This window comes from Ictalurus furcatus, chromosome 3 (assembly GCF_023375685.1).
Source record: "Ictalurus furcatus strain D&B chromosome 3, Billie_1.0, whole genome shotgun sequence".
Classification (NCBI taxonomy): domain Eukaryota; kingdom Metazoa; phylum Chordata; class Actinopteri; order Siluriformes; family Ictaluridae; genus Ictalurus; species Ictalurus furcatus.
The window spans coordinates 8,344,907-8,359,385 of NC_071257.1; the positions used below are offsets into that span (position 1 = coordinate 8,344,907).

Genomic DNA, 14,479 nt, shown 5'->3' on the forward strand with positions numbered 1-14,479 from the left:
TCTTGTAAATGTGTAAGTGAACTGAGAAATATTTGTGACTTTTAATTTTATTTGGGGAAAAATATCTATACCTAGAAAAGGCCTATCTGGATTACTCTAAGTAGGCACTTGTAACATATAACATTTTTGTCTAGTTATTTGTCTTACAGGAATTACCAACACTGTCTAATATCAACAGTATGACAAACATATGCTTACAGTAACTTACACTACTTACATTGACTGATTCAACAAAGAAGTACACTTGCCTATAATAGTGCACTAATTAAGATTCCTATTTCAATCTGGTAGAGGGCAATGAATAAGTCCTCACATAAAAATGATGGAACACTTGTTTAATTGTTTTCATTTTTCCTAACTGCCAATATTGGTGATGCAGCAGGTAACATTGTTGCCTCACAGCTTCAGTGTCCCATGGTTTATTTTGCTCTGAATTACACCTGAGATATGTGCTTGATTAAGTGAGAAACTCTGGCAGATAATTCGTTCTGAAACTGGAACATTGTGATTTGACTTTGTCATCAACAAAATTCAGTTTTTAACCAGCTGCTACTGGTGACCGTAGATTTTGGTGGTGTGGGACAACATTAATAATGACATAGCCTCAAGCAAAATTAAGTTGGCTATCATGTTGACTTATGCTACAAGCTACAGTCTAGTGAATTTAAGAAGTAAAGCTATAATAGGCAGTCGAGAGTCGACCACATACAGCCATCCAGCCTACAGTCTACCAGCTCTTTTTGAGAAGTTTTTAAATGTATATTACATTTGTTCAACTAATAGCATTAATTGGTGCTGACCAGTTTCAGCAAAATTTCCAGACCAACTGCATCTCCAAAAGACCTAAAACTAGCCCAAAATATTTGGGCACTGGAAAAAAGAAGACATATTTCTTCTTTTTCTCAGGAGTAGGAAACATGTAATTCACTAATTTTTCGGATGTTTTTCACTCCATAATCCCCCACCCCACTCCCAATCTCCGCAATAGAAATGCTTCTGTATATCTTAGACACACTTTCTACACTTATACATTGCCATTTTGCAGAATTGTATTAAATTTAATTAAGAATAATTACTATAAACCAAGTTCTTCAGTCAAAAAGTATTTTTTAAACTATAGGCAAATCTGGCAAAACTGTCCTTTCTGCTGCTCCTTTAGTGCAAATCAAAGGAAAATTGGGTTTTATCTATCAAATAACCACATTTTTAAAGTCATTGGTCACTCAAAAGAGGTCATTAGTATTTCAAAAGGATTTAACATGTATGGATTAGTGAACGATGACTTTATGAAGATTAATATTTATTGAACGGCTGATATGGTTGATCCCGAATGGCCCCAACTGCCCCATCAATGCGCTACCACTGGTTTTAACAATTTTATCAGCAGCAGGCATATTTACTATATGTAGAGAGCAATGAGTATCAATTAAAGCAGTGGTCACATTACAGCCCATTGTTCATTTTCCTTAAAGCCGTGGCTCAGGGGAATTCTAATGCATTTAATATTTCTACCTAGTGAAAGTCCCTGACTGTGTGGGGCACAAACCCTTCATCATAAGATGTAAAAGCCTGTGTACATCAAAGAGAAAATCTGAAAGACGTCATTACTAATAATTATGCAACTGAGGTCTGACGATTACAGCTCATTGCCATTATGAGGCCAAGGCACTTGGTCCAAACGTGCTTCTGGAAATGTGTGGTCCCTTTAATCTACTCATAATTCTAGAGAATGGGCGAGTGAGACAGCAAGATGGTTAACCTTCCTTTTCTATACTTCTCGAAATAGATCATTAAAAGACACACTGATGTATATTCTTTCATTTTTATGGCCAATGTCGATCCTCCATGAAGAAAATCAGTGAAAGACACAGAATTTCATTTAAAGACACCTGGCTTATTATGCACAGATACAAAAAGGTAGTTATGAATACATTACATGTTACATGTCCAGTCGCTTAACCACTTCCTCAGGATTTGGGAGGAAAAAAAGTAAATAAAAGAATAAGTTCATCCAGGATACATTTTTGTTCTCTGTTTAATTCACAGAAGAGCTGTTTTGCTGACAGGCCTATATACAGTACATAAATAAATCAAGTAGGTTCACATTGGTCTTTTTATGTGTTACTTTGTGTTATTAAAAACAACAGTCATGATCAATGTTCCAAATTATTCTGAAAAAAAACTATGAAAAATGTAAAAATAACAGAATCCGACACACAGATAGCTGAAAAAGAATACTGAGGACAGAGATTTTGTATTTAGGTATTATTTTAAGTTTTACTGCTTGGTTTTTAAAGCCAGTTGAAAGTAAAGTGACAGAAAATTTATTTCATATTTACAAAGATTAATCATTTTTGCCCTTAATGTTTCAGTTTAGAAAAAGCTTATTCTACCATCATTCCAGTTTCAACTGAAAGGGCAAAGCTCGCCTGTGGAACTTCTCCCTCGTCAGAACTTATATGGAGAGATGAGAACATGGACCCGAGCGAGGTGTTTAGCCTGGAAGTTGCGATCCAAGTACTCAGCCATTTCCACGTCCACGCTGAGCTCCTGTGGCCCGAGCAGCTGCTGGACAAGGATCAGCTCACCAGTCTGGCGGTCTGAGCGCTGCATGACAAATATGCCTCGTGCATGTCCTCCCTCCACAATGCCGAAGCGCAGGCTGTCGGGTCCTGGTCGGCCAGGAGCGGTCGCTGTGGCCATGCGGAACAACGTAGCTGGGATTTGGAGGTTTGAAGGCAGAGACAGGTAGTGATAGGAAACTGTCTTTGGGGCCAGGTGACAGGCACGGCTTGTCATGGAGCAGGGGTTCCTCTCACATTGACTGCAAAGGGGTAGGGCATAACTAATGATTAATTAATGGTTTATGAGTGAAATGTATTCGCATTGTACAAATCATAACACATCACTATGATACTGTGATTATTTCTAGCAAGATTAGCGTCATTCCCTTAATAATGGTTTATAATGGGTAAAAGTCAATGTAGGTCAATTAGCTTTCAAGTAGTATAGTAGTATCTTTAATAAAACATCTGTCATTGTAGGCTATACAAATGACAAAATAATCATTTACTTATTTGTACCAGTAATGATAGCAATAAAATATATTTTGTATATTTCAACCATTATATAGTTCATAGCAGATTACAAAGTAGAGGCTAAAAAGTATAGTTTGGCAACTTGCATATACACCGATCAGCCACATCTGTCTAATATAGTGTAGGTTCCCCCTTGTTCCACCAAACAGCTCTGAACCGTCGAGGCATGGACTGCACAAGAGCTGGTATCTGGTACCAAGATGTTAGCAGCAGATCCTTTAAGTCCTGAAAGTTGCAAGGTGGGGCCTCCATGGATTGGACTTGCTTGTCCAGCACATCCCACAGTTGCTCAGATTGAGATCTGGGGAATTTGGAGGCCAAGTCAACACCCTGAACTTTTTGTCATGTTCCTCAAACCATTACTGAACAATTTTTGCAGTGTTGCAGGACACATTATCTTTCTGAAAGAGGCCACTGCCATTAGGGAATACTGTTGCCATGAAGGTGTGTACTTGGTCTGCAACAATGTTTAGGTAGGTGGTGTGTGTCAAAGTAACATCCACACGAATGCCAGGAACCAAGGTTTCCCAGCAGAACATTGCCCAGAGTATCACACTTCCTCCGCTGGCTTGCCTTCTTCTCATAGTGCATCCTGGTGCCATTTTATCCCCAGGTAAGCGACACACCCGCACCCGGACGTGCACATGGTGTAAAAAAAAAAACGTGATTCATCAGAACAGGCAACCTTCTTCCATTGCTCCATGGTCCAGTTCTGATGTTCATGTACCTATTGTAGGTGCTTTTGACGGTGGACAGGGGTCAGCATGGGTGCTCTGACCGGTCTGCAGCTACACAGCCCTACACACAGCAAGCTGTGTTGCACTGTGTGTTCTGACCCCTTTCTATCATAGCCAACATTAGCTTTTTCAGCAGTTTGTGCTACAGTAGGTCTTCTGTGCAATCACACCAGACGGGCTAGCCTTCGCTTCCCACATGCATCAATGAGCCTTGGGCACCCATCCTTCATTGGACCACTTTTGGTAGGTACTAACCACTGCATACCGGGAACACCCTGCCGTTTTGGAAATGCTCTGACCCAGTCGTCAAGTCATCACAATTTTCCCTTGTCAAAGTCACTCAGATCCTTACGCTTGCCCATTTCTCTTGCTTCCACCACATTTACTTTGAGAACTGACTGTTCACTTGCTGCCTAATATATGCCACCCCTTGACAGGTGCCATTGTAACAAGATAATCAATGTTATTCACTTCACCTCTCAGAGGTATTAATGTTATGGCTTTAGATAATGTAAACTTACTGAACCCCAAAACATCATCTCACTAATAGCTTAGTTTCCTGACCCATAGCTTGGTTACACAATACATATAAGTGGACAAACATATAAATATGCTTGATGCAAATGAATTAGTTTTCTTAGAAATGTTTTCATGCTGAAAGAAATTGTGGAAAATAAATGCATACCTTGGCAAACTCTTTCATTTAAAGTCTAAAGCTGGCAAGACTGTCCACATTTGACACAAACGCAACTCATTTCTAAACCAGACAAAGCTCATTGTAAATTGTTTGGCCAGTATACAGTGGGGTCCAAAAGTCTGAGAGCATGAAAGAAAATGCTTCTGTTTTTCAAGCTTTACAAATTTAATACAAAATGTTTAATTACAAATGATATTATCATTTTAAAAAATGTATAGAATATTTACATGAATTTGAACATGTGCACTCGAGCTGGCATGGGCTCCATAAGTTTTCTCCACAAGAATCTTGAATACTGAATATTTATTAATACTTATTTTGAACATGTCATGTTTAAATTTCAGTTATTTCTTTAAAACATTCTGTTTATTTCCAGTTATAAATGGAAAAATAAACTAAATAAAACAGAATTTCAATGTGGTCTGAGACTTTTGGACTCCACAGTAGCTCCTGTTGTTGTTGTTAGTGTTGTTGTTGTTGCAGATGTCCATGCTGGAATACTACAAAGGCGTTAAGGTGAGAAGAACATCACAAAAAAAACAGCACAATTTGTGTTTGGTCTTTATGGCTGTTTCAGTTGTGTGTGCACTGGCACTCACAGAGGTGACGTCTTGACATAGCTGATATTTCCGTGCAAGTGTGGGCACTCTGGATTTACACACTGGAAACCTCCTCCGGTGTTGACACAGGTGGTGCCACGGCTGCAGTTATGCTGTTGTGTAAGACACTCGTCCACATCTGGAGCAGCATAGGCATGTGAGGAGGAAGGAGAGAAAGAGAAACAGAGAAAAAAGAAAAGAGTTTGAGTGAGGAAAAGAACACCCAAAAACATGAAGAGGGGTCATGTGGTGATAAGGAACAGGTTTAACAGAACATGCATGATGAACAACTGAACATCTCTTCATCTAGATACCAGGTACAACTCTCTCATTCTCACACATGACAACCTGCATGATTCACAGCCCATGCTGTTCATCCGTTTTCATCTCTTCAGCAATGCAGCATCATGTCTTCACCACAGAGACATGGCTACACAAACACATACTGGACTCGTGTTAGCCTTGATGGATTTATAACTCTAAAGACAGACAGAATTCACCATCAACCCAGCAAGAACAAGGGGTTAGGCCTTTGCTTATGAACAACAGATGGTATAATCCTGGACATTTTACAGTTAGAGGACTACTGCTTATAGAATGCATCAGCAACAAGAATCTGCTCAAAGCGTTTTCTCTGACGTCATATACGCAATAATTATGACAGTAAAGAGCACAGTTTCAGAGGATTTTAACCATGTCCCTCTTACTTGTCTCTGAATCATTCAGTCAGTTTGTGAAATGCAGAATGAGATGACATGAGATTTTGTATAATTATGTAATGGATACACACAGTTCCTCTGGCGAAATCATACCACAATCTTGTTTACTTCAACCTACAACAAGAAGTACAGCAGCTTCTGTATGGATTTTGTAATACCTTCTATGGTCTGTGGGTGAGCACTGATTTGAAATCGCTTCTTAACCACAAAAAGAAACGAAGCGGATGCAACAAAAGCTCACAGATAATGAGTAAGGAGGTTCCTCATTCAAGAACAAGAGCTTTTGTGATTGAAAACCATGGAATTGTTTCAGATCAAATATTCACACTAGCACCTGCACCAACACCTTTTTTGTTGAAAAGAGCTTGGATTACTACGATGCTTGATTTGAGGAGCTGTACACTCAAAATAAAATAATAAAAGTTTTTTTTTTTTTAAATAACAGCAAAGAAAAAGCAATGAAAAGCAAAAAAAAAACAAAAAAAACCCTCTTCTCTCTTTCGTGTAATCACTGTCTGTGATAATGTTTTTGTTTTGTAAAGATAGTGAAAATTTGGATGAAAATGTTCTGCAAGCCAAGGGGCATGGAGGGTAGTGGTTAGCACGTTTGCCTTTATACCTCCAGGGTTGGGGGTAAGATTCTTGCCTCTGCCCTGTGTGTGTGGAGTTTGTACGTTCTCTCTGTGCTCTGGGGTTTTCCTCTGGGTACTCTGGTTTCCTCCCCCAGTCCAAAGACAGGCACTGTAGGCTGACTGGCATTTCCAAATTGTCCGTAATGTATGTGGGATTATGCCCTGTGGGTTGGCAACTGTCCAGGGTTTCCCCAGCCTTGTGCCGCAAGCGTTGGACTACTGATCAGAAGGTTGTGAGTTCAAATCCCAGCACCACCAACCTGCCACTGCTGGGCCCATGAGCAAGGCCCTTAACCCTTAATTGCTCAGTTATATAAAATAAAGGGTGTCTGCTGTAAATGTAATTTTAATGAATGCCATTTTAAAAAATAGTAGAACGAGTTTTAAAAATTAGTAGATGACAGAAATAACTTTAATGAAATAGTGGTTAATATAGGGGGTATTAACCCTAACCCCATCCCCCTAATCCCAACTCCCTAACCCTAACCCCAACCCCCTAAACCTAACCCTAACCCACTAACCATAACCCAAACCCCCTAACCCTAATCCCTAAACCTAACCGCCTAATCCTAACTTCCTAATCCCCTAACCCTAACTTCCTAACCCCTAAACCCCCTAATCCCAACCTTAACCCCCTAACCCTAACCTCCTAACCCTAACCAAAACCCCCTAACCCTAACTCCCTTAACCCTAAGTGAGGGTTGCTAAACTAGAGGAAAGTCAAGCTGATTTTTGAGGTTGTTCCAGGCCCCCCACCAACACCTTATCAGTAGAGAGGAAGTAACTATCTAGTTTCGCTCTCTCTCTCTCTCATCTCCACCTGTATGCTTTAAATCTCTGGACATCAGCTGCCATTGAGTGAGAGTGAAGATTTACTCCACCCTTCACCTCTCCCACCACAGCCTGTCTTTCACTGGTAGTCGTGTTGTGTATTAGGACAATGGTATTTGCACTGGTTCTGTAAACCATATCATCTGTTTTAGGGGTTCCCAAATTAGAGGTAGCTTGACTTTCATATGGAGTCATGGGAGAATCATTCAGCCTAATCTTTTGTTTTATTCAGTTATTTTACGAATTAATATTAGACTGTGAAAATGAATTTTGTGTGCTAATATTATGGTTACTGGGAGTTACATTCAATCAAGCCACATTTAAATAAAAAAGTGCCCATGAACCATTGAACCTATGAACGAACACTAACTAGTTTCGCTAAACATTCCACAGTGTTACAAAACAAGACAGACCGAAATGTTTTGACTCTGATGTGCCAACAATAGTGGCTGTCGCTGTTAATCCATCCAGATGTACAGAAAGTACACAGGTGGGATTGTGAACAATTGTATCAAGGACAAACCAGGCGCCTCTTCTTCATGTCGGCCGTATCACACCACCCCAGTATGTTGGGCCAGTACTGAATGGGCCAGTGGAAAGAGATGAACCCTTTCAAATGCACCATCTGACTTTTTGAAAAATGTGTGTGAAGAAATGCAAGCTCGTCCTTCTCACTCGAATGTAAGTCAGTGCAGGGAATCTGGACTTTATGTTACAAATATGTTACTGATATAATAAAATGCTCAAATTAAATGAATAATAAAAATGTAGAGTGGTCAAGACTTGAGGTCACTGAAAATTCATAGTATTCATTTGGGGTTGTTTGGACAAAAGTTTGGGAACTCCTGCTTTATACATTCACCCTCTCAGAATAAACATAATTGATTTAAATATATAATGCCTCACCTCTGATTTTTCTCGTTTATATCAGTGTTTGTGTGCACACAAACAGACACAAGTGTTACTTACCCTCACAGCTCCTGCCATCTGCAAGCAGCTTGTAGCCACTGGGGCAGGAGCAGCGGAACGAGCCTGGAATGTTCACGCAAATATGAGCACACAGTAATCCGTTGTCCGTTTTGTACACCTCGCACTCGTTCACATCTGCAGAGAGACGGATGAAAACACGGTCAAAAAAGGCTGTGAAGAAACTAGACAGACATAGAAAAGCAATAATAAGGTGAGAGACAGATGACGAAGTAGTCTGAACAATGAAATGAAGTGGACAGCCAGAGAAAAGGACACAAAATAAACAGAAGCAGGAAAAAATAAACGAAGGAGCATGAATGAAAACTCAGAGTAATACACTCCTTTCCTTCCACTCATGTGTTCAGTCTGTCTGGAGCCCTCCAGCATTTAATGGCTATTTGGCTGTTACGGACTTTGGACATCACACACATAAATGGGCCTTGAAAAGTGCACTTCCCACGCAAACACCAGGAAAATATCAACTGCAATGGAAACTGCATAGCACTATGCATACTCTTGTCTGTGTAAATGCACACTTTTATAAGCGTGCACAATTTGTTGACTTCACAATCGCACACTACGGACAATTTGGAAATGCCAATCAATGCATGTCTTTGGACTGAGGGAGGAAAGAACCCCCAACCCTGGAGGTGCGAGGCAAACATACTAACCACTAAACTTAATATTTCTACCTTTTATCTATCTTATTAATAGGGGTGGCAAATACTTAATTAAATGTACTTCATTACTGTACTTAAATAATATTTTGGTGTATTTATACTTTAATTGAGTATTAAACTTGAATACTTGTACTCAGGGAAGAAAAAAAAACAATTTTACTACATTTTACTCCTTTAACTTTTATTTAGACCTTCAGAGAACTAATTTAAAAAATATAGATTTTTTCTTCTCACAACCAACAATACCTGTGTGCTACATATCAATTAAATGGGCTCAGGTTAGCATCCAATCATTTTAGATTAGCATCCAATAAGGTTCATCAAACTAGAATAAACTATCAACTTCTGCCAACTAATCATTCGCCATGACCTTCTCATGCTACACAATGTAGTTAACTCTAAAGCTGTCCATGTGGGTTAGCCACGAGACTACAGGATGAGCATCCCTGCCCCATCTCAGTGAAAGGCTTCAATATGCTGGAGTAAGCAAAGACTTGAATAAAACTCCATCTAATTTGAAAAAGAAAAAAACAAACATGTTAAGGTAATTTGCTAACATTAAGTGGATTTGTTTAGCTTGTTTTCTTGGCTAATGTCAGGTTAGACTAGCATTGATTCTAATAGCTTACTGTTTGTAATTGGCTAGACAGCAATTCAAATTCTAGCTAAAGCTAAGTATTGAAAATAGGAGACTGAACGATGTTTTCAAACAGTTACCTTTAACAGTTTTAAATGAGAATGAGAAGTCATTTTTCACAAGAAAACATGACAGTAACTTAATTTTAAATACTTGAGTGCATTTAAAAGTAGTGGGGTTTTTTGTTGTTGCACTTTGTATGCACTTCAGTGCATGCGTACATACACATTTTTGACGCATTATCAATACTTTTTATTAACTAGAATTGTCCACCCTTGCGTATTAGACGATTCACATTCTGAAACAAATATAGCTGTGTTAAGAACAAGTTATGAATACTTAAGAAAGGAGACAGGGTGAGACCTCAATCATGTGCATACAATTTGTTTTAGAATTGAACTAGACTATCTCAAAGTTGTAGAACAAGCAGAAACATGTATTAAGAATGGTTCATGTTTATCTTCTAATCTAATCTAATCTAATATAATAAGAAAGATAATTCTCAAACAGTAGGCATTCTTTTTCTCAATATAATGAGGAAGCTCCTAACCACTTGCTTGTCTACAGTGGTCTCATGTTGTCTCCATTTCCATCACTTTGCAGCCTATGCACAATTACAGGCTGGTTCTCCTTTTTCTATCTTGATGATGCTCTTCTTGTTGTTCATGCTGACTTGTGCTTTTAGTGAATTGCTCTGTACTTGTTATTCTACGTATTTATGGCACTGTTTGCCTTTTATTTTATATACATTGTATTCAAAGGCATAATTTTGCATGTCCCATAATAGTCCTGGAGGCAGGACATTTCCTCCCCTGCCCTGTATGCTTTAATGGTTCCCTAGATATTGATGGGATAGTAATAAAAGTTGATTTGACAGCATTAAAAAAATGAGAGGAAAAAGGAAGAACATACCCTGGCAGATGCTACTGTGAGAGGTGCCGCTCATATGGAAGCCTGCATCACAACTGCAGTGCTGAGCTTGGTCCACTTTAGTGCAGCGGGGTTTGCGGCTAAATTCCGGATCATTCACCACGCTCCACTCCAGAGGGGCTGAACGTGAGAGGGGAGGTGAGAGGGGATTAGGCTTCAGCCTGTGGCTGGCTGCAGGGGGGCGCTGCACCACTGGCACACACACACACACAGCACACACACACACACACACACATATACACACACAGACAAGTACACATACAGGCATATAAACATAGACACATGCAAACATACACTAATACACAGAATCACAGACATGCAAGACAAAACACATGTACAGTCAGGTCCATAAGTATTTGGACAGTGTTACAATTTTTGTACTTTTGTCTCTGTACACCACAATGGATTTGAAAAGAAGCAATAAAGACGTGATTGAAGTGTAGAATTACAGACATTGACTGCAGAGTCTCTCCATTTCACAGGTTCAAAACATTCACTCATGCTCAAGAAAGCAACACGACACATTAAGAGCCAGGGGGGTATAAACTTTTGAACAGGATGCTTGGTGTAAGCTGTTATTTCATTCAAAGTTTGTTTGTTTTTCATTTAGTACTGCACTTCAGAAGATAGCCTACATAATATATTTGCATGTTTCCCAGAAGACAAAATAATAACAATTTACACGGATCATCCTGTTCAAAAGTTTACCCCAATCAATGAATGTTTGGACCTTTTGTAATTATTTTGTATGAGTCTTTCAGTTGTCCTCAGTGTGAAAAGATGTATCTCAACATCATATAACCACTGCTGGAAAAGAGTCAAATGTGCAGAAGATGCTGGAAAAGCAAAGACTGTGCAGGACCTGGAGGATTTTTCTGAAGAACAGTGGGCAGTTTAACTGCTCAGGACAAACAAGGGACTCATGAACAACTATTACAAAACATAAACACAGTCGTGGATCATCCAGGTAACAACACACGGTATTAAGAATCAAGCCTATGTAAACTTTTGAACGGGTTTATTTGTGTAAAATAGTGTCTTGTGGACTATATGTAAACATCTGTTATGTGAAATAGCTTATTCAGGGCAGAACTAAATAAAAAATAAAAATAAAAACGATTAACATTTTGCAGATTCTGCAAGGCGTATGTAAACTTATGAGCACAACTGTAATAGAATTGTCTCTTTAAAGTCCACATGGAAGACATCAAAGGAGACAGCATCTTAGTTGGAGAACATAGCTCGAGGACTGAATTTTTTTAAGGATCAAAAAGTGAGCCATAAGAGCAACAGATGAATGCTTGATCAGCTTATCCTTCAAACTGGGCATGCTTTCTTTACTGCACATGTGAGTGCACCGAATTAACCAGAATATTGGCATTATTTTGTTGTATTACATTTGACAACAAATGAACAACAGCATTTACTTCCTCAGACTGCATTTCTCTCCTGGATTTGCAATTAAAAGTAAGTGCTTGTGTTTAAAGACAATAGTAGCTGCTATATACATATATATACAGTATCTCACAAAAGTGAGTACACCCCTCACATTTTTGTAAATATTTGATTATATGTTTTCATGTGACAACACTGAAGAAATGACACTTTGCTACAATGTAAAGCCCGCAAACAGTTTGCTGAAGACAAGCAGGCTAAGGACATGGATTACTGGAACCATGTCCTGTGCTCTGATGAGTCCAAGATAAACTTATTTGGTTCAGATGTTGTCAAGTGTGTGTGGCGGCAACCAGGTGAGGAGTACAAAGACAAGTGTGTCTTGCCTACAGTCAAGCATGGTGGTGGGAGTGTCATGGTCTGGGGCTGCATGAGTGCTGCCGGCACTGGGGAACTACAGTGCATTGAGGGAACCATGAATACCAACATGTACTGTGACATACTGAAGCAGAGCATGATCCCCTCCCTTCGGAGACTGGGCCGCAGGGCAGTATTTCAGCACGATAACGACCCCAAGCACACCTCCAAGACGACCACTGCCTTGCTAAAGAAGCTGAGGGTGAAGGTGATGGACTGGCCAAGCATGTCTCCAGACCTAAATCCTATTGAGAATCTGTGGGGCATCCTCAAACGGAAGGTGGAGGAGCACAAGGTCTCTAACATCCACCAGCTCCATGATGTAGTCATGGAGGAGTGGAAGACGATTCCAGTGGCAACCTGTGAAGCTCTGGTGAACTCCATGCCCAAGAGGGTTAAGGCAGTGCTGGAAAATAATGGTGGCCACACAAAATATTGACACTTTGGGCCCAATTTGGACATTTTCACTTAGGGGTGTACTCACTTTTGTTGCCAGCAGTTTAGACATTAATGGCTGTGTGTTGAGTTATTTTGAGGGGACAGCAAATTTACACTGTTATACAAGCTGTACACTCACTACTTTACATTGTAGCAAAGTGTCATTTCTTCAGTGTTGTCACATGAAAAGATATAATCAAATATGTACAAAAATGTGACGGGTGTACTCACTTTTGTGAGATACTGTGTATATATATATATATATATATATATATATATATATATACACACACACACACACACACACACACACACATATATATATTTATATATATATATATATATAAACACTCAGACACTTCTACTCAAGAAAAGTCTGCCAACCTCAGAGATGTGAACTACACGCACATTCTGGATTGTGTAACCCAGCTTCTGAGAATGCCTGTAGCTTTTTACTGTACGTCAATATTGGCACAACTTCTAGACTTAAGCTGCCAACTCTGTATATGTCCTAAATTATTTACAGATTTAAAAAGGTTCACTAAATAGCCATGGACTAGATTTCATTTTGTTATGGAACTGTTTCTGTTAGCTTAAACTTTAGTCAATTGCGGACATACCCTTTACAACACAGAAAACAGACAGAGACTTGACAGAACGTGCTACAGTATGTATGGAATCGGATTAAAGAAGCATTTAATTCAAAAATGCTACACGTGGAAACTGGCGGGCTGCTAGTCAGCATGTCTGTGCCTAATGCTAACCTTTCAACTAAAAACAACAAGTATTTTACACTACGTTTCAGAAAAAGTAATCATTTAAGGCTATGTAAAGCTTATGATATTGATCAAGGACAGTAATGTAGAAACTAGGCAGAAAAACAGGCCGTTTCACCTGTTTGAGTCTGGTGCTGACAGCGGCTCCCACTCCACTTGTGAGGACAAGTGCACTTGTACTGGTTGACACCCTCAGTACAGGTGCCACCATTCAGACATGGGTTACTAGCACACTGACTTGAACCTGCTACTAATAAAAGACAATATCAGTGAAGTTATACAAGGGGGGGAGAGAGAGAGAGAGAGAGAGAGAGAGAGAGAGAGAGAGAGAGAGAGAGAGAGCGCATCTTATAAACTTTCACAGCTAAACAAAGCTTTAACATAGATAACACATCATTCAATGTTTGAGAAAGTGAATTCTAACAAAAATTGAAAAAAAGAATGCTCAATTCTTTATTTGATTAAAACCCCTATAAAATAACAAAACCACGCTGAATCGAGTCTCAGAACAAATGGGCCACTGTGACTGCAAAACCATCAGGATTGCATTTGTATTATATTCTTTTATGATAAATCACAGGCTAATATAAAATACTTAGGAAAAGTCTTATTATTTTTTGACCAAAGCTATGAAAGAATGAAACGTTGTTGTTAAGACATTAAACATGCACCTTTTCTGTTTGACTGCTATAGTGTTACACAGGAAGAGCAAAGTGACTTTTTGGAATGTGAAAAATGCTCTAAAGCAAAGGGATGGTTGAAGAAAAAAAAGAGACTCTGCAGTCATATACAGTACATACAGTCATGTGAATAAATAAGAACATCCTATGGAAACTGTTTGCTTTTTTGACATATTTGGACAAGCAAAGATTTGATCCTCTTTGAAACAGTGCCTATTAATAAAGGTGATGCACTCTATCAAAT

The 14,479-nt window shown here is 39.1% G+C and overlaps 1 protein-coding gene across 4 annotated transcripts in view; it reads right to left on the reverse strand.

Moving 5' to 3' along the window:
* Positions 1-1,647: 1,647 nt before the first annotated feature.
* LOC128605322 (fibulin-7) overlaps positions 1,648-14,479 on the reverse strand; it is a 31,659-nt gene continuing 18,827 nt past the window's right edge. Inside the window, exons 4-8 of one of the 4 annotated variants that reach the window (XM_053620623.1) lie at positions 13,674-13,805; positions 10,512-10,721; positions 8,283-8,417; positions 5,132-5,270; positions 1,648-2,824 (exon numbers count right to left, since the gene is read on the reverse strand). In XM_053620623.1, coding sequence (XP_053476598.1) covers positions 2,449-2,824; positions 5,132-5,270; positions 8,283-8,417; positions 10,512-10,721; positions 13,674-13,805 — 992 coding nt within the window. In that variant the 3' untranslated portion in view covers positions 1,648-2,448. The remainder of the gene's footprint in view (positions 2,825-5,131; positions 5,271-8,282; positions 8,418-10,511; positions 10,722-13,673; positions 13,806-14,479) is intronic. The other 3 variants (XM_053620625.1, XM_053620626.1, XM_053620627.1) reach the window with 3 other exon arrangements.